This window comes from Mastomys coucha, unplaced genomic scaffold (assembly GCF_008632895.1).
Source record: "Mastomys coucha isolate ucsf_1 unplaced genomic scaffold, UCSF_Mcou_1 pScaffold20, whole genome shotgun sequence".
NCBI lineage: Eukaryota > Metazoa > Chordata > Mammalia > Rodentia > Muridae > Mastomys > Mastomys coucha.
In genome coordinates, this window is record NW_022196903.1 from 50,106,146 (window position 1) to 50,125,162 (window position 19,017).

The window sequence follows — 19,017 nt, forward strand, 5'->3', positions numbered from 1 at the left end:
ATTGAAGGAGAGGACAGAAAAGAAGAGGGGAGTAGAGGAAGTGAAAGAGTGGAAGTGGAAGAGAGAGCAGTGGGAGAGAATACTTGGACATACGGGTCAGGATCCACAGGCTCAGAGAGATCTGTGAATGGGGAGGTGAAGTAATATGAATTTAAGTGCTGTCTCCCCAGTAACCTGTTTCTGGAAACCCACTTCTTTTCTCCCTATAGGTGGGAACTTGAGACCCAAGAAGGATGGGGCCTCACCCTGGACTATACCATGTATGGACATGCTCAGATTGGTTTTAGCTGCCCGGGATTTGATCCTAGGCTCGGGAAGTCTAGGGAAGACAGGCCCACCTCTCATTGGAGTCTTAAGACTCCTGGGAGTCAGAGCTTGAGCAAGTGAGCAGGAATCACCACGTTCCCTACTCCTCAGACTGCCTACCTGCAAAGTAGATGAAAGCCCTGCCCTCCAGAGACCAGACTGAGCAGCAGTGGCATTGTCCAGCTGATGGTCAGAGATGGTGGCATCTACCACCCAGGGAAAGCAGGGCTCTTCACATTGGGTCCTATGTTCCTCAAATCTAGCTCCTTAATTCAGTGACTCAAGAAGCTCTCCAGTATCCTTTGTTCCTACTTTTAATTGTTATATATTAATTGTATGAAATAATAGGCTTCATTATGTCCAATGTCCTTTTCCTAATTTTATGATTATCATGTGGTGTGTGTGTGTGTGTGTGTGTGTGTGTGTATGTGGTGTATGTGTGGTGCATACAGGCACATGCATGATGAGGGCACATGCCATAGCACACGTGTGGAAGTCAGGGAACAACTCTGGAGTCAGTTCTCTTCTTCTACTTTTACCTGAATTTGAGGGATCAAACTCTGGTCCCTAGGTTTGTGGGCTGACCTTCTTTACTCCATGGACTCTCTCACCAGCCTCTTTCCAAGATCCTGTTTTTTGGAGACAGATCTGGAGCATGCTGTGTAGACCATACTGGCCTCTATCAGAGATATGTCTGCCTATTCCTCCCATGGGCTAGGATTAGTAACGCGCTTCACCACACTCAGCCCTCTAGTATCCCTTCTACAAAGCCCTTCTCTGATTAGCCAGGAAGAGCTGTGGTTTAGGATCCTTGCTCCTTTAGGAGATAAGTTACTTTAGGTCTTCAAGCCTCTATTTCCATGTGTGTAGCATGAGGACAACCCCAAGTCTCCACCTCTAGGCATGGCAAGTAAATTGGGAAGACAGGTATACCAGGGCTCAGGGTAGTAAAGGGAACACAAGCTATAAGGTGGTTCTGCCTTGGACTTGGGTGCATGGCCCTGCCTGAGTCCTTTTCCTTTGGCAACTGTTGGCCGTGGCATCTGGTGATACTCTCTCTGCACGAGACCAATGACAGTTCTGATGTGCTCTCTGACACCTGCTCCCACACATTCCCACAGCTGCCCCATACCTCATCCCCACCCTGGTCTTCTCCTGGGCTGTAGCTACCTGGACAGCCACTTCTTAGATGCCTCTGCGCAGAAGTCCCCTTAATGCCTCAAAGCCAGCAGCATATCCCTCCGTTTTCTGCAATTCCTGGTCCTTTGCCATTTCCCCTCCCTCTTTGTCAATTCCAGCATCCGAGGCCACTTATGTGGAAACCTTCCTCTGCCCCCAAAGCGTCTTTTCCACCAAAGGGCTGTCACAGTGTTCCCACCCCTCTTCCCCTGACCCCGAGACTGAGAGGACTTCAGCTTAGCTCCTCTTTACTCACAATCTTCCTCAAGCTCTCTCCTATAGCTACAATAAAGTCCTTTGCAATGCTTTGAACCTTCAGTCTTCCATGCTCCTCTCTGGCCTTAATATCTTTTGTCCTATTATATTCTACAACACCCCACTTTTCCCAGGTACTAAGTGCAGCCCATCCACAGGCCTCCTATGGCTCCTTCTGGCTTAGAACACCTTCATCTACCTATCACATATCCACCTGCTGTACCAAACCTGCCTCCGAAGTGCAGCTCAGAGGGCTGAGTCCTCACTAACCCTCTAGGCTTGGAGGCTTGAGCCTTCTCAGGCCCTCCTTGCAAACTGAACTCTCCTAGGTACAGGGTCGCCCTGAGGTTGTTGCACAAGGATCCTGACTGGCCTGGTGCAGCAGGGCAGTGGTGGCACACTCTTTTAATCCCAGCACTTGGGAGGCAGAGACAGGTGGATTTCTGAGTTTGAGGCCAGCCTGGTCTACAGAGTGAGTTCCAGGACAGCCAGGGCTATACAGAGAAACCCGGTCTCAAAAACAAACAAACAAACAAAAACAAAAAAAACAAAATCCAATCAACCAACCAATGAACCAAACAAACAAACAAAAAAAGAGCTAGCTAGCCGTGCTCTACCCGTGAGCTCTGCAACCAGGGTCTGAAAACAGTTTGGGTCTTTAGGGAGCTGCAGGAGTGGAATTGTGGGTACCAGGCTCTCCTGGTGACTCTGGCACCTGGTAGCGGTTAGCACTTAGCAGTTCTGTGCTGGGTCCTCTGTGCTCAGCCGAGTTAACAGACCACAATCCTCTCTGCAGACACTGCCATCCGCACAGAGCATTTCCCACCCTCCAGCTCTATCTGTCTTCTGAGAAACAGGGAGCTGGGGAAGGGAAAACGTGGCTGTGACATGATGAGATTAGGGAACTCTTCCCTCAGGCTTTTCACTGAGTGGTTTCTCTGTTTAAAGAAGGAGCCCACTTAAAAGGCCAGCTGAGGCAGCAGAGGCTGGGCTGACCCGAGGTAGGAGGAGCATCTATCAGGTATTACCACTGCTGCCAGGAGCCCTCCTCCGACCAGGGCTGACCAACTGCACCCTCCCAGCTCCAGGTATCCCTCTGAGCAAGCATCCCACCCCCAGCTCAGTGCTCCCCAGGAGCGAAGGTACAGGCAGCACTTTGGACCAAATGAAGAAAATTGTTCATTAGACACCAAGGGCTAATTGCCACCACGTTTACCAACCTCAGTGGCGTCCTGACCTTTTTTTTTTTTTTTTTCAACTTCTCATTTGATTTGATAGGAGGGGTCTGGTATGCAATGTCCCTGCCTCTCCTTTTCCCCACAAACCCCCTGCTTTTCCTGAAGCAGGGCAGTTATCATTTGGTACTCTTCTGTCTACGGCAAATGGAAGGGCAGCCTCAATACAGTACAGTTGCTGTGGCTGGCACATAGTAGGGGTTCAACAATTGGTTATATAATGCCGCACTGAGTTCTGCTCTGGAAGAGTCAGGCCTTACCCTGAGCAGGTGGGGTTCCAGGCTGGTTGGTGAGAACAGGGTAAGAACTCTCGCTGAGCTTCCTCAGGCTCAGTCATTCCCCCTGGCCCTGCCTTAGTGCTTTTGAATTAGGTACCTGATCTCCATTGCCCAGCTTCACAGAGGTCACATCCTAAAAATACAAGTCATTACTTACTCCTGGGAGGAAACTTAAAGGCATTTCTTACATAGCTCCTGGGTCGGGATCCTCACTACCTCTCAATGAGATATGTTTTAATCATGCTTAGCAGGCATTTCTTGGGTAATGAGGAAACCATCATTGGTGCCTCCTCTACCTCCACAGATTTTTCTTTTTATTAGGAGCATCCAGTCCTAGCTTTTTCAGAACAGGCTGCTCCTTGAGCCCAGGGAGCATAGCCTGGCCCCACTTCAGGCACTGTGGCCTTTCTTTAAGTACCTAGAAGGTGAAGGTCTCCTTGCCTTCAGAGAGCTGGGACATGCATGTGTATGTGTTGATGGAGGAGATAGATCACAATTCAGACACTACCGCTAAGGGCTATAGACAAACAGCTCTCCACAGTCTCATCAGTGCCGTATTAGCATGTAGGGCTGGACAGGTGAGGGTGTCCAGTGGGCGAGCCATTGCTACCGGCAACCTCACAGAGCTCTGGCTCCCATGCCCTGGCTTCCATTTGTATTGACATGTGCATATTGACACAAACCCCAGATTGAATGCCTCTCCGTCTCCCCTTCCCCCCCCCCGCCCCGCCTCATTCCTTCTTCTTTTTCCTGTAGTGTGTAGCTCTCTCATGAGCCTTGACAGTAGGAAGGAAGCTGCAGGCTGTTCTTCCTGGGAGGTGGAGGTGTGGACCTCATCCAAAACTACAAGTTACCTGAGGCTGAACAGAGGTAATGCTGCCCAGGGCTCCAGACTCACAAGCTCAGTGAGCAAGTCCCAGGGGTTAGGGGAAAAGATGATACCCTATCTCCTCTGGCTTCCCAGAGCCTAGGCTCAGTATGTGCCCCAATATAGGAGTTCATCTCGTTTCCTATCCCCTCATGATCTCTCATCTCCAGTAGTAGGATCTGATCCCCTTAGTCACAACGCGGATACAGGACTGGGACCTTAACATCTATATGCTGTGTCGTCTTAGAGATGGGAGAGGATTGTATAAACAGAAAGGAAGCCCGAATGGACGCACACCAGGCACTTCAACAAACAGTGTAGAGGAAGGTTGCTCCTGAGGGAAGGAAGTATTAGTATTATTTCTCTTGCTCGGCTCTTACCAAACATAGCATGAGAACTCTAGGCAAACCACTGCCTAATTTGGGTTAGAAGCATCATAGAGTTAGGGACAGAAGGTGTGCCCCCACATTTATAGAGTCCCCTTTGCTTCGGGGTACAGAGACCCTCGGTAGGTATCCGATTCAGGGTCCAGAACCCTCCCCTCTTCCTGAACCGCCTTTCTGGGAGGCCAGCACGCGACAAGCGAGGGGCACTCACGGGTCGTATTGTATTTGATGCCATTGAAGTACTCGGGGCACGGTCTCTCCACTAGGGCTCCGGGAGCGCTCTGGGGCCAGCAGGTCCCGATCTGGTCCAAGGTCGTGTTGCAGTAGGAGTAGGGACCTGGAGACAGGAGGGAGCGCAGAGAGGCTCAGAGGGGTGGCCCGGGCGCGGGGTGCCACTCAGACCTGTGCTAGGAGAACGCCGCAGAGCAAGCCCATGTGCCTCTAGATCTCTCGTCTCCTGCTTACTTTCGGGGTCCGGGGGCGCTCCCCAGCCGTCCAGGAGCAGCTCTTCGGCCAGTGCCAGGCTGCAGTTGGCCTCCAGCAGGCTGAGGAGCAGCACCGCGTCCATTGCGCCCCGGAGCCGCGCGCGGAGGGAGTGGGAGTGCGCGCCCCGCGTGGCTGCGAAGGAGCGGGCGCGACGCGGAGCAGCCAGAGAGTGCAGCGTCCAGGTTCCTCCCCTCCCACCCCGAGCCAGCCGGACAGCTTCGGGGTGCAGCAAAGGATCGATCGCGCCCAGGACCTTGGCCAAGAGAAGCCGCGGGGCTCACTGAGCTGAGGGGCCGCCCGCTCGACCACGACCAATGGCGGCGTCGGGGGCGGGGCTCTGTCTCCAGCCCCGTCGGGCCTGCCGCCCTCTGTGCCCTCTCGACCCGACAAGTCACTAGAATGGCCGCGGAGCTGGCGATCTACGGGTCTGGGGGTGACCGAATAACCACTCCGAGGATCGAGGGTCGCAGGCCTTGGGGCTGCAGGAGATCCACGCTGCCCTCCTACACCTATCGCCAGCCAAAGTTTGTCTGCTCTTGATCCAGAAATGTGTTCTCCCAAAGGAGGACATCAGAAATGGATAGGGGCAACTAGTCAGCCCAGCAGCAGATTTGTGCCGTAGGGAAGGCAAGGGGTTAAAGGAGCCCCGGAGGGTTGCAGAGAGGTCACCAGAGAGGGTCTAACAAAGATGGAGAAAATATGGAGTAGGTAGATGGCTCTCAGCAGGAGCCAGGAACCGGTGACAACACCAGGTTTCACACTGGCAGAGTTGCCACCAGTAGCAAGATGAGGATATCTAGGAAGAAATTAATTAAAATCACCTGGAAGATGTAAAGGTTTTAGTGTCCTGGGCACCAGATAGAGTGAGAGGTGAAAACAAATCTCTTTCTCCTGCCTTATGCAAGGCCATCTGAGGAGAGGAGAAAAGTCAGTGCCCCGCCCCGCCCCCCAGCAGGAAGGGAAGAATGAGCACCCCTGAAGAGATTCCGAGCCCCCATCCCTAGGGATGCTTGCCTGGGGATTAGTTGAATGGACCTAACTGCTCAGAGTGCTCAGAGTGGGCCAATAACTCCAGGCCTGTGAAGTGGATGGGCCTAGGTTGAGGAACCTGCTTAGGTATGTCTTTCTCTCAGTCTGGAGTCTGCCTTGTCTCTCTCTGCCATGTTCCCTGAGGTAAGAGTCTTTGTGGATTTCCTCCACCAGTGGCATGTTTTCTGAGTTCTTCCACAGTCCAGAGCATCTATGGTGTAAGAGGCTCTATCTAGAACCAGTCCCCCTGCACCCTCCATTGGAGACCAGGTTCTAGTGAAGGCCAAACCCACCCTGAAGAGGCCAGTGCTCCAGGCAGAGAAAGGCCAGGAACAGGCCACTGCCTCTGTGTAGTCTTCCTGGCCTCCTTATTAATGGTGCTGTCACTCCCAAGCAGAGGGACTGAGAGAGTGAGCGAGCCGGAAGACCAGGCTGAGCCCCGGACTGCCCAGGATCTGCCAACTGAAAGGGAGGCAGGCAGAACTCTAGATAGATCTGTCCTCTGCCTCCTGGATGCACAGTTTGGGCCCTGGTCCAACTCTTGGCAGAGCCTTAGGTCAGAGCATGACTGTCTGGGTCCATCGTCACAGGGATGCAATCTCCTTCACTAGGAAAGGATGGCCCTTCATATCCTGTCGTAGCACAGAGAAGAAGAAAACCAAGGCAAGCTCCTGATCAGAGCTCTGGCTCAGGAGACTCATACCATTGTAGGGAGGCCACGAGCACCCGTGACCTGCCCCTTTACATGCAGATTTCTACAGAAGAGGGATTCGTCTGGGTGGCTTGCTTAACAGAGTTTCCCGTGGAAAATGACCAGTTCAGTGTCAGGACCAAATGCTACTATGCATTCTAAACGTATGAATACCTAAGATCTCCAGGATATGACCGCATTTCTTCATAACCTCCTGTTTACAGACACAACTGGTACACCATTCAAGATGTTACATAGGGAAACCAACTGGCTCCACAACTCACTTTCATGCTGGCAAATGAAGAAGTTGAAAAGAACACTTTCCTTAGATTAGATCCAGCTCTATATAGGCAAGGTGGAGGCTGTTGGTTTAGTAATACAGAAGAGGTAAGAGGGACATAGATTCCTGGGGCTTCCAGTCAGTCCTATCACAGACCCAAGTTAGGCATGAAAGGTCAAGTATTTGGAAAGTTATCTGCCTTTCAGACTGGTGGGGCCAGGAGAGTAGGTTCAGGGAAGTGCATCAAGTGCCAGGGAGTGCCCTGTTGTCATGAGGAGCCTGTGTTTCTGCTACTCAGTGTCTCAAATCTCAGGCCACCACTGATCTAGCTATGGTGGTGATGAATAGTGCCAGGCCAGTTTAGACACATCCACCGCACAGTCCTATTCATGCCATTAAAGAAACCTACAGAGCACCACAGAGACTCTACTGTCAGAGTGTTGTGCTCGGACAAAACTACGCATGCTCTCATTTACACCCAGCCATGCAAGTGCCAAGTGGACAAGGTTTATAGGGATAGCCCTTGCTTCCGTGAGAGGCTGTCCTCCATAACACAGTGCAGACAGGAAATCTATTTAGGGATGGCTAGGGACAAGCAATGAGATCTTCTTCTGGAAGTTATAGTGAGGTATGGTGCATCTTTCCTAATTTATGACATTGAGGAATGCTCCGGGCCATGTCTCCCCCAACTCTACCTAAGAACAGAGGAGGTGACATGGTGTCCCGATGCCCAACAATGGATCCACACTGTGGGACCAGGAAAGGCCTGTAGTGATAATCCCACCCCACACATGCACTGCCCAGATGGAGAGGAAGAAGAGCCCGTTTCCTGCCCCAGTCTGCCAGCTGTACTCATCTCTGCAGTGCCTCAGCTGGGCTCCCATTTCCTTCCCAGGGATAATAAGAAGACATCACGATTGTGATCACTTCATCTTACTTCCACGATTAGCCCTGCACAGCCTCCAGGGTGGAGCCAGTGTCTTTGGCACTGTAAAGAAGACACTTGGTGAGCCCCGCCCCCATTCTCACTCTGTCGCAGGCTGAGCCCTCTCTGCTTCGGCCATGCTCTGCCCACTGTTTAGAATGCCCTGCAGCTCTGCAGCCTCCTTTCCCTTCCTGCAAGCATGCGGCTGTGGTCTTACCTCTTCTGTCCCTACTGCTCAAGATGCTTCCCTATTTATAAGACTGTCCTAAGGCTCACCAAAGCTCTACTGACTTAGCCAACTATAGCTACATGAGGCTCCATGGGTGGGCAAGCTGTTCGCTAACTTCCCCCAGAGTTCCCAACACCTATCAGAATGTACCAGAGATGGCATCCATCACATGGGGAAAACAAAAACCAACCCCCCCCAAAAAACCCAAGCAAGTTCCTTAGCCATAGGGCTGAGGGAAACCCAGGGTTCAGTCTCTCTGGCCAGATTCCCTGCCCCTCTAACTAACAGTAATATGCCTCTCTGTGTATGCACCCATGAGTTGCTTTGTGTATGACCAACCATGCATCCTGGACTGGAAAATTACTTAAAGATTCCTTGGATATTATTTTGGACCCTTATATTGTCTCTGAATAGAATAAATAATATGCCTCCCAATAATTCCCTAGCATTTTTCAAAAATATGTAAATGCATGTGTGATGAATAAAATAGAAATAATCCATTAAAAGCTTGCTGGAAGTTATAATTGCTCTCCTGGCTATGTCGATTTTTTTTTTCATTTATTTGGACCACAGGGGCATACAGCACAATTGGTCATAGTCTTTGATTTACAGTCCCTTGTCATCATCAGCCCACATACACACAACCTAACTTTTATAGTCTTTTCTTTAATGGAGACTTTTGTATAGCAGTGACCATAATGAGCTGGCCACCCAATCTGGAACAGATATTAGCAGTCATGCCCATATTTATCCACATGCGCCTTCCCAGAGGAGGCACCGTCTCGGATGTAGCATTTATCACTCCCTCGATCTTTTTTCTTTTTCTTTTTTTTTTTTTTCAGTTTTTTGCATGTAAGATTCTCTGAGCGTGCTTTTGCTTCGTTTTGCACCTTTCAGTCATTCCACTTCTAACTAGTGGACACAAGAGAAGAGATCGCTCCCACGTGGGGACTCCAGAAGCAGTTTCTGCGGCCCAGCAGGCATCGGAACAGTTCCTGTGTCCACCCCAGGGCCGTGGCTAATGAGGGATGATGTGTCCTCACTGTGGCTGCTAGGCAGCATCACCAGCAATGTGCTGAATGAATATTTAATGACACAAGGAAACATTCACTCTCAGTTATTAGAGAGAAGCACAGGTTAGAAAGCTGTGACCACAATTGCAGCTCGTTTCTGGTGAAAAGAAAACAAAACAAAAAGCCAAAGGACCTCAAAAAGATAAATAAACAAATAAGCAAGGCGAGGCTGTGTGGACGGTGAACTCCTAAGGGACACGAGGCACTGTCAAAACTGTTGCTCTGGGAGATGAGCTCTTATCTGGTGAGTCAAAAAGATTTTTCAACCAAATTTTGTATAAATAGTACAGGTGAGTTTTGTCCGCAGACAGAAGCCTTAACAATTAGCCAGGGAGGGCTTGTGTCCAAGAGGGGGATCTTCTCCTCCATCTCAGGTTGGAGGTGGGACATCTGTGCCACCTTTTCAAACAGAGAGCTGGGCAGGGAGAGGCCAGGGTGTCCTTCAACAGCAGTGTTTCCTTTGATGACAAAGTGCAGGAAGGAATGGCACTCCTGAAGTAAGGGGCCTCTGGTCCTGTCTACGTATACTAGGCATGGCCCAGGTTGCCTGTCCCCTCTGCCAAAGGGCCTCTTAGATGGATTTAAAACCTAATTCTAATGGATGAAGAAACAAAGACGTAGACTGGGTGCTGCCCCTCCAAATTCTCACACTGCAATCCAAAGTCCCAATACCTCTGACTATGGTCTTAATTGGGTCTGAGGTCTTTACAGAGGTGATTAACATAATATGAATGCAGTCTGACCCAGTTCACAGGATGAGCGGCCTTCCCAGAAGAGGAGATGGGACAGACCCTCTCAGAGGGAAGACCGGAGGACAGGAAAGGCCAGAGAGAGGCCTTGGAATAACCAACCTGAGTCAACCCTTCACCATGCCCTTCCAGACTCCAGAACAGGGAGAAGAGAAGTTTGAATCCATCAAGCTACCCAAGTCTAGTGCTTTGTCACGGTCATCTAGGAAACTCATATAGACAGGTGTCTTGCCCAAAGCTCTATGTTCAGGTGCAACATGAAGGAGCTGGGACAAGATTGGTCTGTGACTCTGAGAGCTGTGTTCTGGACAGCCCCACAGTAGAGGTGCAGGCAGTAGGATTTAACTCCTTTATGCCTGCCTCAGGTTGTGTTTGGAAGTCCAGGGCTGGTCAGCACTTCTGCTCCCTTGAGCCTTGACAGGTTCTGAGCCACAGGCAGCCTCACCCTCACCAGGTCCTCTTTCCATGCTGTTTCTGCGAACCAGCCTTTTGGAAGTCTGGGAGAGAGAGTGGGTCCCTAGAAATGTCTCCCTAGAGCTATCAACTCTAGCACTATTGGCAGCATTTCCCCTCAGTGTGTGAGGAGTCAGCTTCTGGAAACCTCAGAGGGTCAGAGCCCAGAACCTGGCTGCTGTTTCACAGGACCATACTGGGGTGATGCCTGTAGCCACGGCAACCAGAGATGTTTTTACACCTTCTGTTAGTCTTGCCTTTTGACTGAGTTTGAAAGCAGAAGGGTCATCTTCTCTCTAGACTCCTAAACACACCAGTCTAGTCGATTTTTTTTTCCAGGTGTCCAGGCAGGGACAGTGAGCAAGAAGAGGCTTTCTGGCCAAATTCTTGTCATTGATCAAGAGCCCAGTTATAATGGAGAAGGATACTATGCAAGAACCCCAATGAAGAGACCAAATTGGGCCTTACAGCCAGGGCTTTGTGTGCTACCTTATTGTGTTTCTTTGTTCAAGCTCCAGGGCTCCCCTCAGGTCCCAGGACAACTGCAGGATGAGGTGGGGGTGGGCAAGCATGCATACCTGAAAAATTCCGAGTTGTGGTCCTGTGACAGTACTGCTCCAAAAGTGTCCACAGGGGTTGGTCCTGGGGTGCCTGGCCTGGCTGGGTCACCTAGGGGAGCAGAGGTGAGGGTTACTGGCCAGGCACCCAGTTATATCTCTCATTCCCCACTTCTATTACCTTTCCTGCAGAGAGAGGGACAGCTCAACAGGGAGATGCTCAAGCCCCCTTGGAAAGCAATGCTCCTGCCTCTCCTGGAGCCCCACAAGGGCTGTAGAAGTGGTTGAGGAAGGAACACCTTCAAGGCAGTAGTCTACCTTCCCTCAGCCCCAAAAGGTAGTTTCTTCCCACTGGATGGAATCTGCCAATCTCTAGATAGTGCCCTGTCCTCTACCACTAAAGCTCCTAGCAGATACTTCCGGTTATTAGGTCCTGTGGTAGGTCCTGTGGTAACTTTAAGTGTCCCAGGCAAGGTGGATGTATCCTAAGCTTATAGAGAGAGCAGAGGTGGAAAGGAGGCAGGCTGCAGTTTAGTTTTCCTGTCCCAGATAAACTGGAGAGATGTAAAGATTAATACATGGGAGAGATAACTAACCAGGTCTTGGAAGGCTTCTGGTGAGAGGAGGAGTTTTGTGATGATAAGAGAGGGAGGACCAAGTGCTAGTTCAGACACTCACTAAGGAGCAGATGATCGTAAAATCTAACCCAAAAGGCAAAGTCATCTAGGACCCTGCCGTTCAGGCAAGTCTTCAGAGTGATTGCTGGGCACAGTGGATAAAACAGGTGTGAGCGCGTCTGCCCTGGGTGGGGCATTTTCTGGAGTAGCGGCATGGAAAAGAACATGATGAAATGGGTTTTGGCATGTGAGTAGGAGTTTGCTTAACTGATAGGGGACCCTGCCTAAGTGGGGAGCACAACATCTGTAAAGGCAGAAAAGGCAGGGAAAAAATGATGTAAGGTTGGATTGGAACAAAGCCCTCTAAAACCCTAACCCTGTCTACAGCTCCTCCCAAGACCATGCTTCTCTAACTCTGCAATAGCATGCATGTGCACACTAATGTGTGTGTGTGTGTGTGCGCGCGCGCGCTTGTGTGTGTGCACTTTTGTGTGTGTGTACGCGTACATGTGTGTGCATACACCTTCATGTGTGCATGCATGTGTGTGTGTGTGTGTGTGTGTGTGTGTGTGTGTGTGTGTGTGCTTCTGGGTTCCTCTCAGCCCTGTCACTTTTGATTCTGAGGCTGCAGAAGGCATTGTTCCCTTAGCAGGCAGCTGTCTTTCTCTTGCTTGTCAGGATTTCTTTCCTGGACAGCTGGGCCCATTTGCCCCAGCATGTCCCCACTGGCTGAAGCCCTCAAACATCACATTTAGTCTATTTTCTGGGCTGGATCTGGAGGCTGAACACTTGGTCTCCCCGTGCTGGCTTGGAACTGCTGATTAATAACCCCATCACTCAGATGTCGAACTTGTGCCCACGTGGCTTACTGGAACTTCACTGACAGCCTTGGGTGCTCAGGGACGTTTGTGTATGCATGTGCATGCACAAACACACATCCTGAGCTGTCAGCCTTAAGTTATTGCTCTATACCTCCAGGACATAAGGAGCCAGGGGCTCTGTGCACAGGCTCTGGACACTGCTGGGAGCTCCTTTACAGCAGCCTCCTGGATATCATGGAGACCCTGCTCACTCAGTAGAAGGACTGCACACCAAGTGGCTAGGGGAGCTTTCAGGCCAGACCCTCTGCTGCTTAGTCATCTCTTGTCTTCATGAACATTAGGCCCATGAAGGCATGACCTCTGCATCCCTCTCTGGGCTCAGCCTTCAATACCACATGATGAATAAGTGTCCTGTCTTGTCAAGGACAATCAAGGTTAAGGGATGCCAGGACTTAGAGCCGAGTCCCAAAGGGAGATGAGTGGGAAAAGAGCAGAGTGGGCAAGGGAAGGGTGCATGGTCCCTCTGTCATCCCATTGCAGGTTGTGTGTGTGTGTGTGCGTGTGTGTGTGTGTGTGTGCGTATGAGAGAGAGAGAGAGAGAGAGAGAGAGAGAGAGAGAGAGAGAGAGAGAGAGAGAGAGAGAGAGAGAGAGAGCTAGCAAGTAAGTCCTCCCTGGAGGGGCAGGCTTCCAGGGAACCTCAGACCCCAGAGACAGTGGAAACCTGGAGGCTTGCACCATGGCTAGCCAGACTGTGCACCTCAGATGCCATCTACACTTCTCAGAGACCCCACCACAATATTTGTGGGCCCAGCTGTCTCCTCCTTGACCTTGGTGATTTGCTTGCCCTGGGGGAGGACAGAGTTCTCAGGACTCGGGTGATCCCACATCACCTTGTCTCAGACTCCTGGGCCCAGGCTGCACCAGCTCTAGTTGAGCAAAGCCCATTGCCAGGATGAGCATAGCAGCACTGTGCTCAGGATAAGGGAGCATTGCTCCATCTCGGGCAAGAAGAGCTGGTCAGAGTGGGCTTTGGAATCTTCGCATACCCAGGCTCCGTTTCAGTCTCTCCAAACTCCTCTTTCCATGGGTCTAAAAGTTGGCATAGACAAGAATCTTCTTTTCTCCCCTCCCTGTCCCCACCCAGGCTCTACCTGATTACATTGGTCTTAGTTCAAGCACACAGCACACCCTTTGGGTACCTATTTTGAGCAGAACCCCTGGTGGCTGGTGGCCGGTGGCTACGTAGGGAAAGGGCAGCCCTCTGGGTAGTAAGAGTGGAACTTCACCACATTCAGCCTTCGAGGGGGCATTGTTTCTGTACAGCATGGCCTTGACAAAGCTACCGAACCTCTCTGAGGGCAGTCTTCTTATCTCCTCAGTGAACTCTGAGCTCCTGCAGACATACATAACCTCTACCTCCCTCACCAGGCTCAGCCTTCAGTAGTGCATAGTGAATGACTGTCTTGTCTCGTCAAGACATTCAAGGCTCTGGGAAGCATCAACTGAGAGCTGAATCCAAAGGGGAGATGAGTAGGGGAGTATCAGGGTGAACAGTAAGAAGAGGAATGACTCCATGAAACAAATGAATAAAGGCTCAAGGCAGCCTGCAGAAGCTGGTTTGGGGACATTGTTGGGGGATGGGAGGATGCTGGTGAGAGGACACGGGCCAGCAGAAGCTGGTTGGCGGGGGGAAGCTGTTGAGAGGGTAGAAGGCAGTGGAAGAGAGACAGTTTCTTGTGTGATGCTTGCTGTGTGCTGGGCACTGCTCTAAACTGAGACCAGAAGACAGCTCATTTGCTCCCTGCCACAGCTTCTGAGAGAGCTGTGAATAACCCCACTTCACAGGAGCCAAGGCCACACAGCAGGTAAGAGCCCAGGGCAGGATTCCAGCTCAGAGAACCTGATGAGCTCTGCGTATGACTGACTGGTCTTGTTACACATAGAAAGTCTGGTCCTAGAGAAGCATGGGAAGGCAAGATTTACAGAGGCACCAGTCCAAATGTGGCACTCAGAAGCCCCTCTCCAGCCACAGAAGAGCAGAGTGGATGGTGGGGAGACCTTACAGAGATCTGGGTCATAAGAGGCAGGTACAGCCAGCAGGTCAGAGGTCCAAACAGGGAAGTGGGAAATTTAAATTGTGATGTTGGGATATAGAATGGAGCCTCTATTTGGCCTTGGTCCCTGGTCCAATGGCATGGAGCTCCTGAAACCCTTGCAATCTTCAGAGTGGCAGACATGTCCTTTCTTTCTAATGAGGTAGTTTTCGGAGCTCCTGGAGCCATGGTATGGAGAGTGGAACTTTCAGATATGTTCCCAGGTAGAAATGGGTGGAGATTGTGTGGTGGTGTGAATGAAAGTGGCCCACACAGGCTCATGTATTTGAACGCTTAGCCACAGGAGTGGTACCCTATGACATGATTCAAGTATGTGCCCTTGTTAGAAGAGGTGTGTCACTGGGGTTGGGCTTTGAGGTTTCAAAAGCTAATGCTAAGCCAGTTCTCTTGTTCTTGGCCTGTGGATTGGGATGGAGCTCTTAGCTACTGCTCCAGTGCCATGCGTTCTGCCGTGCTCCCTGCCATGATGTTGATGGACTAAGCCTCTGAAACTGTAAGCAAACCCCCAATGAAACGCTTCCTTTTATGAGAGTTGCCTTGGTTTATGGTGTCTCTTCACAGCAACAGAACACTGACTAAGATAGACTGCCTTAGTAACCCCAGTGCTAATGGTTATTAATGCTGTTTTGTCTGTGGAATGCAATCTCCATGACACATTGAGAGACTTGTAGTTTGGCTGTGAAGCCAGGGACCCCACCCTACCCCACCTCATCTCACTCAGCACCTTCCCTCAGCTGTGTCCCTTCTCCCTTCTTCCATGTCAAGTGGTATCTGGACCAGATGTTTCCTTCAGATATTTCTTGAGCTCTTCTAATCCAGTATGGGACTCCAAGAAGGGTCACGGCGTCTGGGTTCCCCACAGGCTGAAGCCTGAGAGCCTGGGTATATGCAACTGTTCCCTGAGAGGCCCAGCTAAGCCCTCACTGAGGGGAGTCTATGCCACTTCCATAGAAGCAGTATCAGGGAAGAATGGAATTGCAGAAGTCCTGAGGGGCTCCAGGGAACTAGAGACCCGTGTAATGTGCAGAGAACAGCCTTTGTTTTCTTTGGCCATCACTCTCTCTTCTGACTGGCCAGCTTTGGCTTCTACACTACCCTTGGACAGCCTGGGACCAGAGAGCTGCCCTCATCCTCACTCCAACCACAGGAGTCCCACTGCAGGTCAGGGTACACATCTGTGTCCAAAGTTCCTGACCATGGCTTGGTACATAGCAAGTGCTCAACAAATGTTTGCTGGCTGAGTAATGAGATGGATGAATGGATGGATGGATGGATGGATGGATGAAGAGCCCTGTTAGGTAAGGTCAATGCAACCCCGACCTAGTTCTTGGAACACCAGCTCTGAACTTTTACTGTTCCCCAGATTGCCTTTGCTTTGATGTTTTCTAAGAGATTAGCCGGTGTGGAGCCCATTCCCTGTCTCTAGCCCCTGGAATGTTCCCTTATTGAAGAAGGCAGAAGAAGCCCTGGCAAGGAAGGAGACAGGAGGCTAGAGCCAAGGCTCCAACTGTTCTTCCTCTCTCTGGGCCCTATCCAAGCAGGGTTTGTGCCCTAGGGGCCAGTCAGGCACATAGGTGCCACCTCACAGGAGCCAGAGGGTCTGGCTGGACCTACTTCTCCTCCTGGGTCTGGTGACAAGTTCCCTCTAAATTTAGGCCTCTGCTTAAGCCTGGCAGATTTACGGACCTTGAGTCTTAGGCTGGACCAGGAACCAGCCACTCCCTGCCTCTTCTCTCTGCTGTCCAAGGTCAGGAAAGGAACCAGGGAGGGGGAGCTCCTCCCACTATCTGCCCCATTCAGTGTGTCCATTTACCTCTCGGGGAGGTGGTCAGGGAAGAGAAGAAGAAAAGAAAAGGAGGAAGGAGGATAGGAGGGAATAGGGGAGGGCAGAGAGGGGAGGGAGGGGAAGGGGAGGAGAGACTAGGAATCAAGGGAGAAGACAGGGTAGGGAACAAATGACAGAGAAGTGAGGAGGAAGAGGATAGGATGAAGAGGAAGAGAAAAAGAAGACACAGGAGGAGAATGGAAAGGGGAACATAAGAGAAGCAAATCTGGGTCCCTTTGGGATTCAGCGATGGGGACAGTAATGGAGCTATTCCTCTTGAGGATGACTACTGGACTGGATAGGCCACTGCTTTCCTAGAGCATGGGGGCCAGCAACCTTAATGGGAGACTCTTAATGCTCAAATATAACTTACAGGATATGGTATCTCAAATGAGGACCCCAAGACATCAGAGGCCTCTGGTAGGCTTCTCCCCCTGCAGTTCTGCTCCAGTGGGTTCTTTGATGAACCCTTCCTCCTAAGATGCCTTGATGTCTCCTTCAAGTCCAAAATCTACCTCGGTAGGCCAGGGGTTAGGGGGTGGGATGGGGATCTCTGGAACTCCTCACTCTGATCTTTTCTCTGAGAGCTGGTCAGGTTTTTTTCTTTCATCCTGTCTCTCTTTCTTACCTGGGCCCCAGCCCAGAAGTGATTGGAGGGAGGAGTTCTTTACCTCTGTGTGGAGGGAGCTGGCCAGCAGGAGTCCCTAGCACAGGTCACTTGGTCTAAAAGCAGTCTCCGCATTAATCGATTCATCTAGTGTCCACTTGGCCCAGTGGTGGTCACCCTTCTGACGGACAGCAACTGTCTGCACGTCCTAAAATTAGCCTGACTTTAAAAATCAAGGTTTTGTTAAGGTAACTGCTTTTTTTAGAGTGCCTTGCCTTTCTCCAGAGCAGTGGCCATGAGCCCTGACCTCCCCTCCCCTCCTCAACTGACAGATGGAGATAAGAGGGTCTCAGGTCTGGGTTCCCTATGTTGTCCTGAAGCTTCAAGCAACGAGTCATATCACACCTGGCTGGAGCCCTACATGACTTGCCCAGGCCAGCTGCTCAGAAAACAAACAAAGTCAGGATACAGAGCACACCATCCTCTGACTCTTTAGATCTAAGATCCCATCTTCAGAAGTTAGAATTCTGAATAGTCATACTAAACAAACTGGTTCCAATCAGATGAAGTAAATGAGGAGGACGCTGAGCCATGCCATCATTCTAGAGCAGCAAATTCAGGACATCCGAGTTCTGCGGAACTCAGTAGGCAGCGTCCTGCAGACAAATTGCTTCAGAAAAAAAAAATATACTTAAACACTGGCAAAATGGCAAAGCCAAAGAGACTAAATTAGCTGATTAGGTTAGAAAACACTCCAAATGGAGTTAAATTTTTGGTAGAAAGGCATTAGATGACAGAGCTTCTGGGAAATGGCCCTGGGTATACTGCACCCTTGGCAAGGAGTAGTGTGTATGTGGGGGGGGGGGTATGCAGAAGGGTGGTATTAAAGGCCAGGAACTCAATTTTGGGAGATGATGGAGTGGATTGTGGAAAGTCCAGTTTTCTACAGCTGTTTGAAGATAGCCAGACTTCTCGGTGTTTCCTCCCTTTGCTGGACCTTCTCTGGGTGAAAACCAGCAAGGGGCAGTAGGAGGTTGTCCTGAGACCTTAAGAGAAGGCTTCCTCATCCCAGGGAGAGGGCCTGGAGCTGGCTGGGATAGCCTGGGCTCCCGAAGCCTCCCCAGAGGTGCAGCTGACTAGAGGAGAGGCAGGTGCAGTGTTCTCATTTGACATGCTTGTTTGCAGGACTGCAAGTGTTTCAGATTTCGGAGTGTTCCCAGAATTTGGAACATTTACCTGGACAGCACTGGTTGAAGTGAAGGGAATATCCATAGTGCCAACATTTGAAATTCACAGTGGAAGATTTACTCAAAAAGTTAGGGATCATGGAACATGCCATCTAAAGTGCTTACCCTGTCTGGACCACTAACTGGGAAGCCAGCACACGCCCTGGCATGCAGGATGCACTGTTTCTCTGAAGGCTCTAGAGGCCCTTGAAGGTAAGCTGCAAGTCCTAGTTCAAAGACTGGCTACACGCTCCAGGCTCTGGAGGAGTGGGCTGGAGGAGGAATATTTTCCTAGCCTGATCTCTCTCCTGGAAACCAGCTTCAGCCACACTCCAGGTTAGAGGTCTCCCCATGCACTCGGGGTGCAAATCTCGTCCAGAGATCTCTAGGCCTGGCCCCTGATGGCCTCCCTCAGCCTCCTTACACACACACATACACACACACACACAGACACAGACACAGACACAGAAATACACACACATATACACACACAGACACAGACACACACACACACACAGACACACAGAGACACACATGCAGACACACACACATACACAGAGACACACAGAGACATAACAGAGAAACAGACACATACACAAACAGGCACACACAGACACATACACAGAGACACACAGACACATACACAGAGACACACACAGACACACACATGGACACATACACAGACACATACACACAGACACAGACACACACACACACAGAGACACACACGCAGACACACACACACACAGAGACACACACGCAGACACACACACATACACAGAGACACACAGAGACATAACAGAGAAACAGACACATACACAAACAGG

General features: G+C 50.7%; 1 protein-coding gene across 5 annotated transcripts in view; it reads right to left on the bottom strand.

Annotated features, from left to right (window-relative positions):
- Window positions 1-19,017, bottom strand: part of Crhr2 (corticotropin releasing hormone receptor 2) — a 44,772-nt gene that overhangs the window by 23,694 nt on the left and 2,061 nt on the right. For 3 of the 5 annotated variants that reach the window (XM_031381984.1, XM_031381983.1, XM_031381987.1), the window contains exons 3-4: window positions 11,001-11,091; window positions 4,719-4,844 (exon numbers count right to left, since the gene is read on the bottom strand). In XM_031381984.1, coding sequence (XP_031237844.1) covers window positions 4,719-4,844; window positions 11,001-11,091 — 217 coding nt within the window. Of the gene's footprint in view, window positions 1-4,718; window positions 4,845-4,972; window positions 5,232-11,000; window positions 11,092-19,017 lie in introns of those variants that run through there. The other 2 variants (XM_031381986.1, XM_031381985.1) reach the window with 1 other exon arrangement.